The sequence below is a fragment of the Colobus angolensis genome, unplaced genomic scaffold, assembly GCF_000951035.1.
Source record: "Colobus angolensis palliatus isolate OR3802 unplaced genomic scaffold, Cang.pa_1.0 Scaffold77, whole genome shotgun sequence".
Taxonomy (NCBI): domain Eukaryota; kingdom Metazoa; phylum Chordata; class Mammalia; order Primates; family Cercopithecidae; genus Colobus; species Colobus angolensis.
The window spans coordinates 4,719,725-4,737,527 of NW_012121487.1; the positions used below are offsets into that span (position 1 = coordinate 4,719,725).

General features: G+C 41.8%; 1 protein-coding gene across 1 annotated transcript in view; it reads right to left on the minus strand.

Annotated features, from left to right (window-relative positions):
• The window catches only part of FCRL5 (Fc receptor-like 5), a 36,976-nt gene that overhangs the window by 13,230 nt on the left and 5,943 nt on the right, over positions 1–17,803 (minus strand). The window contains exons 4-9 of the mRNA XM_011928470.1: positions 17,179–17,430; positions 16,618–16,902; positions 15,216–15,494; positions 11,438–11,716; positions 8,022–8,300; positions 1,054–1,332 (exon numbers count right to left, since the gene is read on the minus strand). Coding sequence (XP_011783860.1) covers positions 1,054–1,332; positions 8,022–8,300; positions 11,438–11,716; positions 15,216–15,494; positions 16,618–16,902; positions 17,179–17,430 — 1,653 coding nt within the window. The remainder of the gene's footprint in view (positions 1–1,053; positions 1,333–8,021; positions 8,301–11,437; positions 11,717–15,215; positions 15,495–16,617; positions 16,903–17,178; positions 17,431–17,803) is intronic.

Below are 17,803 nucleotides of genomic sequence, written 5' to 3' on the forward strand. Positions count from 1 at the left end.
GTTGTATAGCTTCTGAGAATGCACAAAATGATGAAATCTGCAGACCAGATGGAGATGTTCACCTGTAGGGAAGAGAGTCCTCTCCTCTATATTTTAGGAAAAGGAGAGATGAGTTACTGGGTGGATACAGAGCTAGACACTCAATTTGGTGGTGGGAGTGGAGGGGGTTATTGTCTATTGGAGTAGGGAAGGAGTAGAGGTATTAATTACCTGGGGGTTCTGTTGAGGTCTGAGAACAATAGAGATAGGAGGAGCTGACTCAAGCAGAAGGATAGGGGGTCATTGTCAGATAATAAGGGCTTAAAATTGTCCTTTTGGAGATGAAGTAGTGTATGTATGTGGGAGTGGCTGACTGGTGTGGAGAGGACAGGCCATGATGTTAAGGGGGTCATACATGTGGCCATGAGAGTCATGAAATGATGGCAGATTGTGGGGTATGGAGGAAGACTGAAGGTGCCAAAGCCTTCACTGAGAGTGGACATAACTAGGAGTCAGCCTGTGACAAGGATGCATGGAAGATCATGATGTTGCTGAATGGAACAAGAACAGGTAAGGAGGCAGAAGAATGATGTCTTCTAACAATGGTCTTGGGTGGGAACCCAAGCCACTCTGGGACAGCGGCAGGAGAGGCTAGAGAGAAATGTGTGAGCCACTAAGAGAATTGTGTTGGCCTTTTTATTGATTTGCAGACAGAGAAAACCACAATTAAATCTCTTCCAAGGTGAAGCACAGAGAACTTTATAACTTTCTTTCTTAGTATCACTGTTGGCCAGAATATAGTTTGTATTTTGAAAGCCTTTAGACCTATGTTAGGGTAATTTTGGTAATGGTGGCTGGACTGCTGCTAGCAGGAAAAGTACAGCAAGAGAAGGGAAGGTGCAAGTTCCTGAACGTGTTGGAAAGAAAACTCAGAGATGGAGGCTGTATAGGCACCAAGCCTGACAGGATGTCACACAGCAAATGGCTCTAGAAACCGTACCTCCGATTTTCGCTACTGGTGAAGTTGGGGGAGATGGTCTGTTTCTTTTTGTGCTGCTGGTTAGGTCAACTTACCTATAACACTGAGTGATATTGTATCACTGTGCTGGGCCACCAGGCCATTGTTGGCCTCACATGAGTAGTTTCCAGAATGTTCTGCAGTCAGAGAGAGGTTGAAAGAGACTCCTCCTCCAAAGGGGACTGAGCTGCTCCCCAGGGTGACATCCTCATGATAAAACCAGTACATGATCGGGGGAGAGCCTCTCAGGGCCTCACAGCGAAGCTCCAGCAGGTCCCCCACCACAGCCTGGGCCCTGGGAACTGTGAGGGTGAGGATGGGGCGAGACACTGGAACTGAGAGAGAAAATGAGTTAGGGACACATGTATTTTTAAAATTAAAAACAGCTCTTCGTCTTAGCCAGAACAATCAGACAAGAGAAAGAAATAAAGAACATCCAAATTGGTAAAGAGAAAGAAGTCAAACTGTTGCTGTTCAGTGATTATATGATTGTATACCTAGGAAACCCTAAAGACTCATCCAAAAAGCTCTTAGATTTGATAAATGAACTCAGTGAAGTTTCAGGATACAAAATCAATGTACGTAAATCAGTAGCACTGCTATATACCAACAGTGACCAAGTTGAGAATCAAATAAAAAAATTCAAACTTTTTTATGACACCTACAAAAAAATAAAATACTTAGAAATACACCTTCACAAGTAAGTGAAAGATATCTATAAGAAAAACTATAAAACATTGCTGAAAGAAATCATAGATGACACAATCAAATGGAAACACATCCCATTCTCATGGATGGGTAGAATCAATATTGTGAAAACGGCCATCTACCAAAAGCAATCTATAAATTCAATGCAATTCCCATCAAAACACCACCATAATTCTTCACAGAACTAGAAAAAACGCCCTTCATATTCATATGGAACAAAAAAAGAGCCTACATAGCCAAAGCAAGACTAAGCAAAAAGAACAAATGTGGAGGCATCACATTACCCGACTTTGAACTATACTACAAGGCTATAGTTACCAGAACAGCATGGTACTGGTATAAAAACAGACAGGTAGACCAATGGAAGGAGAGAACACAGAAATAAAGCCAAATACTTACAGCCAACTGATCTTTGATAAAGGAACAAAAACGTAAAGTGAGGAAAGGACATCCTATGCAACAAATGGTGCTGGGATCATTGGCAAGCCACATGTAGAAGAACGAAACTGGATCCTCCTCTCTCATCTTATACAAAAATCAACTTAAGATGAATCAAAGACATAAATCTAAGACCCAAAACCATACAAACTCTGGAACATACATTAAAAAAAACTCTTCTAGACATTGGCTGAGGCAAAGAGTTTATGACCAAGAACCCAAACAAATGCAACAAAAACAATAATAAATAGACGGGTCTGAATTAAACTAAAAAGCTTCTGCACAGCAAAAGAAACAATCAGCAGAGTAAACAGACAACCCACAGAGTGGGAGAAAATATCCACAGACTATGCATCTGATATGGGACCAGTATCCAGAATCAACAAAGAACTCAAACAAATAATCAGGAAAAAACAAGCAATCACATCAAAAACTGGGCAAAGGACATGAATAGACTATTTCAAAAGAAGATACACAAATTGCCAACAAACAGGAAAACATGCTTAACGTCACTATCAAGGAAATTCAAATCACACCCACAATGTGATACCACCTTACTCCTGCAAGGATGGTCATAATTAAAAAAACAAAAAATAATAGATGTTGGCATGAATGTGGTGTAAAGGGAACACTTTTACACTGCTGGTGGGAATGTAAACTATTACAACCACTATGGAAAACAGTATGGAGATTCCTTAAAGAACTAAAAGTAGAACTACCATTTCATTCAGCAGTCCCACTGCTGGATATCTACCCAGAGGAAAAGAAGTCGTTATATGAAAAAGACACTTTTACAAATGTGTTTATAGCAGCAGAACTCATGACTGCAAACTATGGAACCAGCCCAAATGCCCATCAATTAAGGAGTGGATAAAGAAAATGTGATATATATGCATGTATGTGTCTGTATTTGTGTGTGTGTACTATGGAATACTACTCAGCCATAAAAAGGAACAAAATAATGGCATTCACAGCAACCTAGATGGAGTTGGAGACCATTATTCTAAGTAACTCAGGAATGGAAAACCAAACATTGTATGTTCCATTTCTCAGTGGGGGCTAAGCTATGAGGACATAAAGGCATAAGAATAATATAGTAGATTCTGGGGATTCAGTGGAATAGTGAGAGTGGGGTAAGGGATAAAGTACTACACACTGGGTTCAGTGTACACTGCTCTGGTAATGAGTGCACGAAAATCTCAGAAATTACTACTAAAGAACTTACTTATGTAACCAAACACCACCTGATCCCCAAAACTACTGAAAAAAAAAAAAGAAAAAAACCCCAGCTCTTCATTTAATAAAATCAAACTTTACAGAATTATCTAAGTAAAAATAAGTTTTACCATTTTCTTTATTTTTTCAGAAATTACTTCTGTGGAGTATTTGGTGATACTTTCTAGATCTTTTCTATGTATAAGTACACTCATAGACAAACAAATACATTAGAAGCACACACATGCATGGGATCACAATAACATACTGGTCTACAACCTGCTTTTTCCCCTTAGCAATACATTATGGACATCTTTCTGTGGTATTACTTAAAAAATCTACATCACTAACTTTTAAATCTCATCTTTATTAAAGCATAATTTAGACACAATAAAGTACAACTTTTAAATTTACAACTTGATAGTTTTGGAAATATATTACCTGGTTATTCCTTTTTTTTTTTTTTTGAGTCAGAGTTTCGCTCTTGTTGCCCAGGCTGGAATGCAATGGCGCGATCTCGGCTCAGCACAACCTCTGCCGCCTGGGTTGAAGCGATTCTCCTGCCTCAGTCTCCCAAGTAGCTGGGATCACAGGCATGTACGACCATACTCGGCTAATTTTGTATTTTTAGTAGAGACGGGATTTCTCCATGTTGGTCAGGCTGGTCTTGAACTCCCAACCTCAGGTGATCTGCCCACCTCGGCCTCCCAAAGTGCTGGGATTACAAGCGTGAGCCACCGCGCCCGGCCTACCTGATTATTCTTGACAATGACAAAGTATTCCAATGTATAAATATGCTATAATACATTTAAGCATTTTCCCATTAATGGATGTTTGGGATGTTGTTGTTTCTTAAATGTCAAGTAATGCGGCATTAAGTAATTCTGTAGATATATTTTTGTATATTTACACATGCATTTCTTAGGATAAATTCTTAGAATTTCTGGGATGAAGTATACAAACATTTTAATAACACATAATGTCTAATTGTTCTTCTAAAAGACTGGACCTTTTAAAATACAAAAGTACAGACAACAAAAGCAAATATTAGACAAGTGGTATTATATCAAGCTGAAAAGAATTTGCACATCAAAGGAAACAATTAACAGAATAAAAAGACAACTTATAGGACAGAAGAAAATATTTGCAAAGTATATGTCTGACGTGTTAATATCCAGAATATATAAAGAACTTAAACAACTCAACAGGAAAAACCAAACACGCTGATTAAAAAATGGGCAAAAGACTTTAACAGACATTTCTTTAAAGAAGACATAAAATGGACAACAGGTACATGAAAAAAATGGTCAATATCACTGATTATTGGGAAATACAATTAAAACCCCAATGAGGTATCACCTCACTCCAGTTAGAATGACTGTTATCAAAAAGTCAAAAGAAAACAAGTGTTGGTTAGGTTGTGGAGAGGACAGAACCCTTATATTGCTGGCGGCATTGTAAATTATTACAGCCACTACACGAAACAACATGGAAGTTTCTCAATAAAATAAAAATAGAACTACCATATTATCCAGCAATTTCACTGCTGGGTGGATATTCAAGGGAAATAAAGTCATAAATGTTGAAGAGATATCTGCACTCTCAAGTTTATTGCAGCACTATTCACAACAGCCAAGATATACAAGCAATCTAAGTGTCCACCAACAGATGAATAGATAAATAAAACGTGGTATATATTCACAATGGAATAGTATTCAGCCATAAAAAATAATGAAATCCTGTGATTTGCAGCAATATGAAAAGACCTGGAGGATGTCATATTTAATGAAATTAGGCAGGCACGAAAAGACTGATACTGCATTATTTCACTCATATTTTGAAACTAAAAAAACCAAAGTTGATGCTATGGAAGCAGAGACTGGAACTGTGGTTATCAGAGAGTGGGGAGGGGAGAGGGAAGAGGAGGATAGGGAGAAGTTGTTCAACGAGTACAAAGTTATAATTAGACAGGAGGAATAAATTCTGTTCTATTGGACAGTAGGGTGGTGATGGTTACCACTCAGTTACAATATATTACAAAAAAGCTGGAAGAGAGGCTTTTGAATGTTTTTATCCCAAAGAAATGATAAATGCATGAGATGATGGGTACATTAAACATCCTAATTTGATCATTAAATACCGTGTATGTGTATCAAAACATCAAATTGTACTTCCATAAATACACACAATTACAATGTGTCAGTTAAGAAGAAAAGGTTGAACCAATTTACACTTGTAATAACTTGTACTCTCTTGTATGAGAGTTTCTGTTTCTTCTTTCCCTGATCATTTATGATCGTATCAATGCACAGGTTTATTTTTATTATTTATTTTTTGGTCAGTCCTAATATCTATGGTTGCTTCACCCAAAGAATTCACTTGTTCTATCCTATGTGACCCTACAGGCTACTAGTTGGTTTTCCATGGAATTTTAGTGAAGTATAAACCATTAATGATGAGTTACTGTTGACAAAGAATTCACAGTTTACTCTGAAATAATAATAATCATGAGAAAATGATTGTTCCTTTACTTCCTCTCCTTCCTCTGACCAACTGACTTTTCTTTGTCACATTTTTTTTTTTTTACATTTTCAGTGTTTATAATAGTTACTTTCTATTCTGTGACCATAATTCTCACAGTTGATTAGCCTTTGTTTCTATATCTAAATCCGTGGTTTCCAATCTTGTCCACACAATATTCTCACCTGAGGTTTTGTCAAAAAATATTGATTCTGTGGCCCCATCTGTGAGATTCTGAATTGAATTAGTCTGGAGAGGGGCTTAGTAATGTGTCTTTTACAAAGGTCTTTGACGAGTCTAATGTGCAACTGGGGTTGAGAACAAGTCATAGTGCAGTTTCCTCATTATGAGTCCTTTATCTTCATTTACATCTTGTTGGGCTGGATTTTGTCATTAGGTGATTTTTCAGGAAGGCTTAGTGCATTCTCAGTTTCCTGAATCCTTGTATTTTTGACAATGCCTTTTCGATTTGATATAAAATTTTCAGTTATTATTCCTCCCTCGGAGGTCCAAGTCTGGACATCACTCCTCTCGCTTTGGTATCGAGTGCTCTGCAAAGTCTAAGACTAACTTAATATTTTTCTTTCTGAGATGACTGCTTTTTTCCCCATAATCATAAACACATATATATATTTTCAACCTCAAAGGTCAATAACTTCATCAACATATATATTCTGATCGATATATTCAAGTTTTCTTTACTTCTCAACCATTTCTGCTACATCTTTGAGTTTCATTTTACCCTTCAGTTCAATTTTCTGAAGGTCTCCACTTTAATTATCGACATAACTGGATAACTGGGGGGCTCCATTGTCTGATTTCCATATTATAATTTTTGCCTTTATTTCTGTATCTTTCTACTTTGCATTCTGTATTGTTTTCTCAAATTGATTCTTCATTCAATTAAAGGTTTTCAAAGGTATCCATTCTAGTCTTACTGCTTCAAATTGGTATTTCATTTCTAAAATAGCTTTGGTTTTTTTCCTCTTGGGCTTTGCTAGATGATTTTTAAAAATCCCCTCTTACCATCCTGTCATATCATCTGTCCACTAAATTACAAATGTTGACTGAGGACCTACTGTGTTCCAAACACTAAGTAGGCACAGGGATGTTGTGGAGACCAAGATGGATGCAGTTCTGTTCTCATGAAGTTTACATTCCACTGGCTTTAAGGATGACAGTGAAGAAATAGAAAATAAAGAGGCTTAAGATGCTGCTAAATATGAGAAGAAAGTAAAACATGGATAAAAACATGGTAATGGGATACAGAATGCGTGAAGCCTAGAAGCTTCCTAGATAGATTTGGCTCTGACTTTGGAGTAGTATCAGAAAATTTACATTTTAAAAATAACCTCTTTACTCAGCAAGTTATACTAGGGGCATATCTGACACATCAGGCTCAAGATTTTTCTATCATACCATTTTGATTCTCTGAAAAGAAAAGAAACTTTCCCCCAGTTTCTACTAAACAAAGATTCAAGTAAAAACAGAAGCAACTTAGCTCCTAAAAAGACACCAAATCATACACATATAATTTGCACACATTTCTTGAATGTATGTCATACTTCAACAACAGTTTTTTAAAATAATGCAATAAAATCATACTGATTTTAGCGGGTTAGAAAACAAGGGATCATAAAAACTCCATAAGTTTGAGGAGCTGGTTCCTAGGGAACCATTTCCCCCTTTGTTCGCAAGCAGACTTCTCCAAATCTACCATAAGATTGGAAATCCTTTGGAGAATTTAAGGTCTTGACCATCATTATCTATAAATAGATTTATCTATTTATCTATAAGACTGTGCTTGTAGCTAAGTTAATATGTAAATGTCAGTGGAGAAGTAGGACACGCTTTGTGCCTCAAGAAAAATCAGCATACTGTTAGAACATACAAGTAATGAGGAGAAAATACAATCAATAAATTCATTTGGTAAAAGCTGGGGAATCTACTGGGCTGTTTTAGGGGTCTGGCTGAGGCAGGACTTGTGAGGACTGAGAACCCCAGCTAGTTAGTTGAGGAGGAAGCCAAGAAGGGGATTAAGTTGATTCAGGGAGGAAACTGGATAGTGCAAACAGATTTTTAAAGGAATGGGTGAGAGGGAACTCGGCCAGGGGTGGGTGATTGGCAGGAAACCAGCACTTACCAGTGACAAAGAGGCTCACCGCCTCACTGCGCTGGGGACCAAAGCCGTTGTCAGCTGTGCAGTAGTAATTCCCTGAATGTCCTGCAGTCAGAGAGAAGCTGAAGGACACTTTTCCCACAGAGGGTGTTGAGTTGCTCCCCAGGGGCACGTCCTCATGATAAAACTGGTATAGGATTCGTGGGGAACCTCTCTGGACCTCACAGTAAAGTGTCACAGTGGCTCCTTCAAAAGTCAGGGCCTCAGCAGAGCTGAGGGTGAGGACAGGACGAGACACAGGGACTGAGGAAGAGAAAAAATGAGTCAAGAGTTTCTTTTGCCTCTTACTGTAGATTTCAACACTTGACCAGTGCAGATGCCCAGTCTCCAGTCCAGTGTCTCCAGGCTTCACCTACCTGGAGGGCAGCCAAGCAAGTTCTCAGGCTTCTCTGACCAGCCTCCCTATGCTCCATGCTGGTCTTTCCCTATCTGTTCATTTTTCCAGCGGACCAATAGTCTCTTCTTCTCTCATGGCTCCCCTTGTGGTGTGATCTGCCTCCCTTTTGCAGAGGAGATGATGCTTTCAAGGAAGAAATTCCTTGTCTTGCCACCACCAGACTCACTTGCACCAGCTCCTCACTTCTTCCTGCAACCATGCAGGCTTCCCTGCAACCGTGGAAGAGCCACACCTGGCCTTTCCAAGGGGGAATTTCCTACGTCTCTTGACCTGTGCACACCTGCCTCTGTCCTAGACATGAAGTCCTTACCTCTATTGGCTTCTTCCAAGCTACATTTTGATGTGTTTAACTATCTCCATATACGAAAAACTATCAGACAATACAAAAACAACCTTATTTACATTTGAAGTTCCTCACAGTCGGTTTCTCCACTTTTCTGTGGACAGTCTTCTGGAAGAACTGACCTATGTTTATCATCTCTACTTCTTTATCTCATATCTCATAAGCACATTTTGTCCATTACAACTCGGTTTTTACCCCCAATAATCTACTAGAGCTGATTTTTCATGTTTATGAATGTAGTAATGATGATAATGATAAAAATAAAAAAGATATTTATTATAAGGACATTATAGTGCCTTTAAGTTCTGGTGTGTGTATATTTGTCAGATGTAATTTGTGAATATCTATACGTATACAGACACTAAGTTAATCATCAGAACAATTCAGTGAGGTAGGTACTATTGTTGTCCCTATTTCACAGATGAAAATACTGAGGCCCCGAGCGGTTGAGTCACACAGCTAATAAGTGAAGAGGCAGCAGTCAAACCCAGGTATTTTGGTTCTAGTCTGTGTTCTCCTGCCAAAGAGTACTTTGTGGCTAAATTCATTGGATGTGACTCAGTTTTTTTGTTTTGTTTTGTTGTTTTGTTTTGTTTTAAGATGGAGTCTCACCCTGTCACCCAGGCTGGAGTTCAGTGGCATGATCTCAGCTCACTGCAAACTTTGCCTCCTGAATTCAAGCGATTCTCCTGCCTCAGCCTCCCAAGTTGCTGGCATTACAGGCCCTGGCTAATTTTTGTATTTTTAGTAGACACAGGATTTCACCATGTTGGCCAGACTGGTCTCAAACTCCTCACCTCAGGTGATCTACCCACCTTCAGCCTCCCAAAGTGCTGGAATTACAGGCATGAGCCACTGCTCCCGGCTGTGACTCAGTTTTTATCTTTCATCATCTCTTAGCTTTGCCTTATCCAAACTGGCTCACTATCATCTGCTTAGAACATGTTCTACCCTTAGTGACAGTGGGGCATACTCTCATAGTGAGTGCCTTTTCCCTCGGCCAGAGGCCTTCCTTCTCATGTCCCATCTCCTCTACTGGGACTAGACTGGGGGTTCTGTCCAACTGGACACTCCCTTGTTGGGCCCTCTCCTTCACTCCTGGCTGCTCCTCAAACAGGTTGCTCTATGACCTGATCCTCACTGTACTGCTGGAGTGGTTTTCCCCAACATTTAAAACCTTCGTAGAGCCCAGATTGCCCACAGAATATGACCTAAGCCCTTACTCTGTTTCTAAGTAAGTTCTAATGATGTCATCTTCCCCAACCTTGTCCTTCCTTTCTCCACTGTTCTGTCTATGCTTCAGTCATCAAGAAATGACCCCTCTCCAGTTCCTGGAAAGTGTCCTCCCTCCCTCACCACAACACCCTTCTCCTTCAGGTCTTATCTCAAATTCCAAGAATTGTTTTCTCACTTCCCAACTCGGATTGGATGCCTTTCCATCTTCTCCTGTAGCCACCAGGTACTTCTAACTTTAGGTTGATGTTTTCTCTATTACTTGTCTGCATTTGCCATTAGCCCCTATGAACTGTGTGGGCAGGAACAGGTTAGTGTAGTCTTAGATGCATCCTTAGATGTCAGTACAGTCTGGTCCATGGAATATATGCAATCAGTATTTATTAGGTGAAGAAGTGAGTCTTTGAATAGGACTTTAAACATCTCTGAGTGTGTTTGATCATGATGTCACTGTCTCCACTTTCCTTGGGACTCTGAATGTTAGGGACATTGCTTTTTTTCTATGTCATTTGATGTCTCCCCCTGGGTTCCCTGGTTCTCTCCTTTATAATCTCACACATCCATGTGGGAGGGACTGGATTCTTCCTTTTCTTCTGAGCTGGTATTATTGTTTTACAAGAGAGGAAACTGAGGCCACTTTCAGGCCCAACAAACACTGGACTCTCTGTCTCCAGTATAGGCCCAAATCACACTGTCTCCCTCAACATTGGACCTGACCATTTAGCCACACATGGATGGTTCAAAATTGAGATCCAAAGCTCAAAGGAAACCTTTTTGATGTCATAACTATTTGACAGCTACCTGAATAGCCGTGAGGGCATTAAGCCAAGCAACAGGAGGTGAAGCTGTCTCCTGGCCTGCTCCCAGCCTGCCGGAGTCTGTGCCTTTCTTACCTACTGCCCAATCAACTGTAAAAAGGGCTTGAGCAAGGGAGACATGTTGGGTTAACTATGATCCAGTGACTTGTCTTTGTGTCTCACATGATATTGCATCTGGTTATTCATTGATGTCTGATATTAACCAGACAGGGGACATTTCTGTGCTCCTGGGAACTGAGTCTGAGTCTATATCTACTAAGAATAATTTAGTAAATGAAAACCAGGCATCTGGCAGATCTACAGGACAAGTGGAGAGCACGAGAAAAGCAATTGGTTGCTCAGAATTTGAGGAGCAGGGAAGAGAAAGCTGCTGTATCATGAGGCAGGGGTAGGAAGGCACCCAGACTGCAATGAGAAAAGGCTGAAAGTGGTGGACAGCAGGTTCAGTGAGCCAGAGAGTGGAGGAGGACATTAGGTTGTCCCAAGAAAGAAACAGACAATACTGGAAAGTACATGCTGGCTTCTGAAGGACTGGGTGAGAGAGGACTCTTGGCCAGGTGTGAGTAATTGCCAGGAACCCAGGACTTACCAGTGACGGAGAGGCTCACTGCCTCACTGCGTTGGGGGCCAAAGCCATTGTCAGCTGTGCAGTAGTAGTTCCCTGAATGCTCTGCAGTCAGAGAGAAGCTGATGGACACTCCTCCTGCAGAGTGGGCTGACCTATTCCCCAGGGCGGCATCCTCATGATGAAACTGGTACACGATGGGGAGTGAACCTCTCTGGGCTTCACAGTGAAGTGTCACCTTGGCTCCCTCAGAAATCAGGTCCTCAGCAGAGCTGAGGGTGAGGACAGGACGAGACACAGGGACTGAGAGAGAGAAAAAAATAGTCAAGATTTGTTTCTGCCGCTTGCTGTAGATTTCGTAAAAGGAAAATAAATCTTGGGAACCCCAAATCACTAAGCCAAAGGGAAAAGTCAAGCTGAGAACTGTTTCAGGCAAACCTGACTTTTATTTTATTCCTTAATAAGATAACTTCAAAGACTTTTTAAAAAGCTACATACCTCCCTCAAAATTTGTCCACTGAAATATTTCTTTGTGGGCCCACGATCTTTACCCTAAAATGGTTCTGTTTTAAATGGTTCTGTTTTGCCCTAACAATTTAAATTGATAGCTGATTTTCACAGGTGTGGAACAAAAGACAGAACTTTCAGTCATCCCTGCTTATAGGAGACAAATGCATATCTGATTGTTTCCCTGATTTAAAAATGCAGATTCACTGGGCTGGAGGAAGACAGCATTGACTATTCCTCTGCCCCTCTCTCACATGTAAATTGTGTATTCTGCTAAAGGCTGATCAAAGACTCAAAAGAATGCAACTGTTTGTCTGTTATTTACACATACCTTTTAAAAAATGTCTTCCTTTTTCTCCAATATCTGCCCTTTCACCTTTAAATATTGAAACCCTCAAAATCATCTTTGGAGAAGGCAGGTAGCTGAATCCGGGACACATATCCTTAACCATGGCAAAATATACTATCCAAATTGATTGAGACCTGTCTCAGATAGGTTTTGGTTCACAGATTCAACGTTTCGCCAGTGCAGATGTTCAGTCTCCAGTCCACAGTCTCCAGGCTCCACCTACCCACAGGGTGACCCAGCCACTTCCCAGGCTGCTCTCACCGGTTCCCCTGTCCTCTATGCTAGTCATTCCCTGTCTCTTCCTTTTCCACCAGACCTCTTGTCTTTTCTCCTCTCCCAGCTCCCCTTGTTGTATGATCTGCCTCTCTTGTGCAGAGATGTTGCTCTCAAAGAATTTCCTTGTCTTTCCACGAGCAGAACCACACCCTTACCCACAGCAGCTCCTCACTCCATCCTGTGCCCTGAGACCATGGAAGAGCCCTCCTTGGCCTGCCTAGGGGATTTTCTTCTGTCTCTTCATCCTGTGCACACCTGCCTCTGTCCTAGATAAAGCATTCTTACCTCTACTGGCTTCTTGCAAACACCATTTGCATGTGTGTAACCCGCTCCATGTTAAAAAAAAAAAAAAACATCAGACAATAGAAAAACAACCCCATTTGCATTTGAAGTTCCTCACAGTCGGTTTCTCCACCTTTCTGTAGTCAGTCTTCTGGAAGAAGTGACCTACCTTTAACATCTCTACTTCTTTATCTCATATCTCATATGCATGTTTTGTCCATTACAACTCGGATTTTATCCCCAACAATCTACTAAAGAGGATTTTCATGTTTCTGAATATAATTATTGTGATAATGATAAAAATAATAAAATAGATGTTTGTTATAATGACACTATGGTGTCTTTAAGTTCTGGTGTGTGTATATTTGTTGGATGTAATTTGTAAGTATTGATATATAGAGAGACACTTATTTAATCATCAAAGCAATTCATTGAGGTGGGTACAATTGTTGTCCCTACTTCACAGATGAAGATGCTGAGGACCCAAGTGGGTGAGTCACACAGCTAGTAAGTGAAGAGGCAGCAGTCAAACCCAGGTATTCTGATTCTACTCTGTCGTCTGCCAAAGAGTACTTTGTGGCAAAATTCACTGGATGTGACTCAGTTTTTATCTTCCATCGTCTCTTAGCTTTGCCTTATCCAAACCAACTCTCTCTCTTCTGCTTAGAACACAGTCTGCCCTTGGTGACAGTGGGGCACACTCTCACAGTGCCTCTTGCCTCGGCCAGAGTCCTTCCTTCTTAAGTCCCAGTTCTACTGGGACTGGCCTGGGGGTGTTGTCCAACTGGACACTCTCTTGATGAGCCCTCCCCTTCACTCCTGGCTGCTCCCCAAACTGGCTGCTCTATGACTCATTCCTCACTGTGCTGCTGAAGTGGTTTTCCCCAAGATTTAAACCATTCATGGAGCCCAGATTGCCCTGCAGAATATGGCCCAAGCCCTTACTCTGCTTCTAAGTATGGTCTAACCATACCTTTCTCTGCAATCTTATCCTACCTTTCTCCACTGTTCAGTCTATGCCGCAATCATCAAGAACCGACTGCCCCTCCAGTTCCTGGATCATGTCCTCCCTCCCTCACCACAATCCTCTTCTCCTGAAATGTTCCCACTCATCCTCAGGTCTCAACTCACACATGAGTTCTTCCAAGAAATTTTTTTTCTTCCCAATTCAGATTGGCATGCCTTTCCGTCTGCTCTTGCAGCCACCGGGCACTTCTATCCTCAGGTTGATGTTTTCTCTATTACTTGTCTGCATTTGCCATTAGCCCCTATGAACTGTGTGAGCAGGACCAGGTTAGTGTAGTCTTAGATGCATCCTTAGATGTCAGTAAAGTCTGGTTCATGGAATATATGCAATCAGTATTTATTAGGTGAAGGAATGAATCATTGAATAGAATTTGATACAGCTCTGAGCATGTTTGATCATGATGTCACTGTCTCCATTTTCCTTGGGCCTCTGAATGTCAGGGACACTGTTCTCTTTCTATGTCATTTGATGTCTCCCCTTGGGTTCCCTGGTCCTCTCCTTTATGATCTCACACATCCCTGTGGGAGGGACTGGATTCTTGCTTGTCTTCCAAGCTGGTATTATTGTTTTACAGGAGAGAAAACTGATGTTGCTTCCAGCCCAACCAAGACTGGACTCTCTGTCACCAGTACAGGCCCAAATCACACTGTCTCCTTCAACATTGGACCTGGCATTCAGTCATGCATGGATGGTTCAAAATTAAGATCCAAAGCTCAATGGAAGCCTTTTGATGTCCTAACTCATTGGCAGCTGAATTGGTACCTGAATAGCTCTGAGGGCATTAAGCCAAGCAAGCAGAGGTGAAAATTTCTCCTGGCCTGCCCCAAGCCCACCATTGCCTGTGCCTTTCTTACCTACTGCCCAATCAACTCCAAAAAAGGCTTGAGCAAGAAGGACATGCTGGGTTAACTATGATCCAGAGACTTGTCTTTGTGTCTTACATGTCTTTGCCTCTGGGTTATTGATTAATGTGTGATATTAACAGAACAGGAGATACCTCTGTGCTCCTGGAAATTGAGTCTGTGTCTACTGAGAATAATATAGTGAATGAAAATCAGGCATCTGGGGAGCCAGAGGACAAGTGGAAAGCACAAGAAAAGCACCTGGCTTCTCAGAAATTGGTGAGCAGGGGAGAGAAAGCCACTGCACCATCAGGCAGGGGTATGAAGACACCCAGATTGCAATGCAACGAGACTCAAGAGGCAGACAGCTGGTTCAGTGAGCCAGACAGTGGAGGAGGACATTAGGTTTTCCCAAGAAAGAAACCGAGGATACTGGAAGGTACATACTGACTTCTGAAGGGCGGGGTGAGACAGGACTCTTGGCCAGGGGTGGGTGATTGGCAGGAACCCAGGGCTTACCAGTGACTGACAGGCTCACAGCCTCACTGGGCTTGGCACCATGGCCATTGTCAGCTGTGCAGTAGTAGTTCCCTGAATGCTCTGTAGTCAGTGAGAAGCTGATGGATGCTCCCTTTTCACAGCGGACTAATTTGTGCCTCAGGGGAACACCGTCATGATAAAACCTGTACAAAGTGCGCAGAGAATCTTCCTGGGTTTCACAGTGAAGTGTCACCTTGGTTCCCTCAAAATTCAGAGCCTTTTCAGGGCTGAGAGTGAGGACAGGATGAGATGCGGGGACTGAGCAAGAGAAAAAATTAGTCAAGAATTGCTTTTACCTCTTACTGTAGATTCCAAGGCATGGCCAATGCAAATGCCCAATCTCCAGTCTCCACCCTTACCTTGCTGCCATCAGAACCACACACCCTTTCCTGCACCTGTTTCTTGCTCCTTCCCTCTGCCTTATGACTATGGAACGTTGCACCTGGAGTGCCCAATTATTATGAGTCTTCTTTCCTATTCCTGTTCATTTCTCCTTCACTTGCATTGGCCTCGGGGATTTATTTGCTGTTGGTAGTTTTTCCTTAAAGATTAGCATAGTCTTCTAGAGTTTTTTCTCCTGCTCCTACTCTCTCCCTTGGCCCAGACTGACATTCTTTATTTACAGGTGAGAAAACTGAGTCAGAGAGAGACAAGGAGACCTGCCTGTGTAGGCTGTTTAGGGCCAGCCAGGGCCAGAGTTGGTGTCCTGACTCCTGCTCTGGTGATGATCACATTGTCTCCTTAGAAGTGAGCCTGGAGTTTGCCATGAGTGGAGGGTGACACAGGGCTCTACAGAAGCTGTTTTTCCCTCATCACTGTAACTACCACAATAGCTTTGGGGGAAGGATGGTGCCGTATACTAGTAAGGGAGGTGATGTAATCTGGGGTGCATATTTATACTCATAACTAGGGAATGGTAAACCTTCAGAATTACATATTTGGAGTAACTACGATGTTGCAACCTGTCTTTGTATCCTACAGAAATTTTCACATTGGTTATTGTCAATAAGTAATGTTAATTGAGACAACAGATCCCTCTGTACCCCAGAGTCAGAGAGCTATGCCACACAGCCCATGGCTTATCCCTATGGGCCTAGAAGAAAAAAAAATGATGTCAGGGAAGAGAGGGCTGTGAGAGAAAAGAAAGACTTGTATTTAATGGCATTGAAAGAAAAAAAAATAGACCTTTCTTTTCTTGGATTTTCCTGGGTCTAAACTCTTCTAAGATGTCCATAAGAGTAAAGGTCTCTTTGCTTGCACAACTCCCATTCTCACAGGTATGAGTTTTTTCTACAGAGACTGGTGACCCAAGCTGATATGCAGCTCTGTCCCACTTTTCTAGCCCTCTCTGCAGCAAATCTCAGGTTCCACCAGCACTTACTTTGCACCTGTATCCAGGATCTCAAGCTGTTAGATGTGATGCTGTAATCCATTGTTGCTGCCTTACACCAGTAGGATCCTGAATCTTTACTCCACATGGCAGTAATCTGGAACTTCGGGGAGAGGCTCCAGCCTGATCCCAGCATCTGGTCATTTCTGAAGAAGCAGAACTGGAGCGGGACATCTGACCTCTCTAGAGAGAGCCGGGTCTCACAGATCAGGGTCACCGGGCTCCCGCTGATGGGCTGGAAGGAGCTGACTCTCAAAACTGGACGTGTAAATGACTCTAGAGAGAAGAATCACAACAGTCCTAGAGCAATGAGGCTGGAAGTGCTTTGGAGAAAAACAAACTTCAAGCAGCAGCACATCCAAAAGCAGGCAAAGAAAGAGATGTCATTGATCCCTAGCTTCCTTCAGCCCAAAGCACTACTATCCTCTGGTCCTTGCAGGAATGTGGCCTGTAGTTTAGTGGTATTCCAGTCCACCCTTTTCCTCCTGTTCTATCTCTGTGACCCCAAGGAGTCTCCTTTTGACCAACTCACTTCACAAAATAATGCTTTACCTTGGACTTGGATTTTGACTGTGTTGGAAGAAACAGGGCAACAAGTTTCCTTATATCCAGTACAGCGATATGCACCATTGTCCTTGAGACTTGCATGAGGAATATGGAAGTCAGTTCTTTTATTAAGGAATGCCAGGACATTATCATTCTTGTAAATAGTAGTATTCAGTGTCACTTTTGCCTTTGCCCGGCACCTCAGAACCACAGAGTCTCCTTCAAACACAGAAAGTGGAGCTTGCAGGATCAGCGAAGCTATGAGAAACACAATAGCAGTTATTTGGTGCATCCCATTGTTTCCCCTTTCTTTTCATTGTTTTTCCAAGTAGATTTCATTTTTAAAAAATGGGTTGGGAAAAAGAACTCTTAAAATAATTATCATTTCTTTTTTTCTGGTTTAGAAATGAGGCCGGGCGCGGTGACTCAAGCCTGTAATCCCAGCACTTTGGGAGACGGGCGGATCACGAGGTCAGGAGTTCGAGATCATCCTGGCTAACACGGTGAAACCCCGTCTCTACTAAAAAATACAAAAAGCTAGCCGGGAGAGGTGGCTGGCGCCTGTAGTCCCAGCTACTCGGGAGGCTGAGGCAGGAGAATGGCGTGAACCCGGGAGGCGGAACTTGCAGTG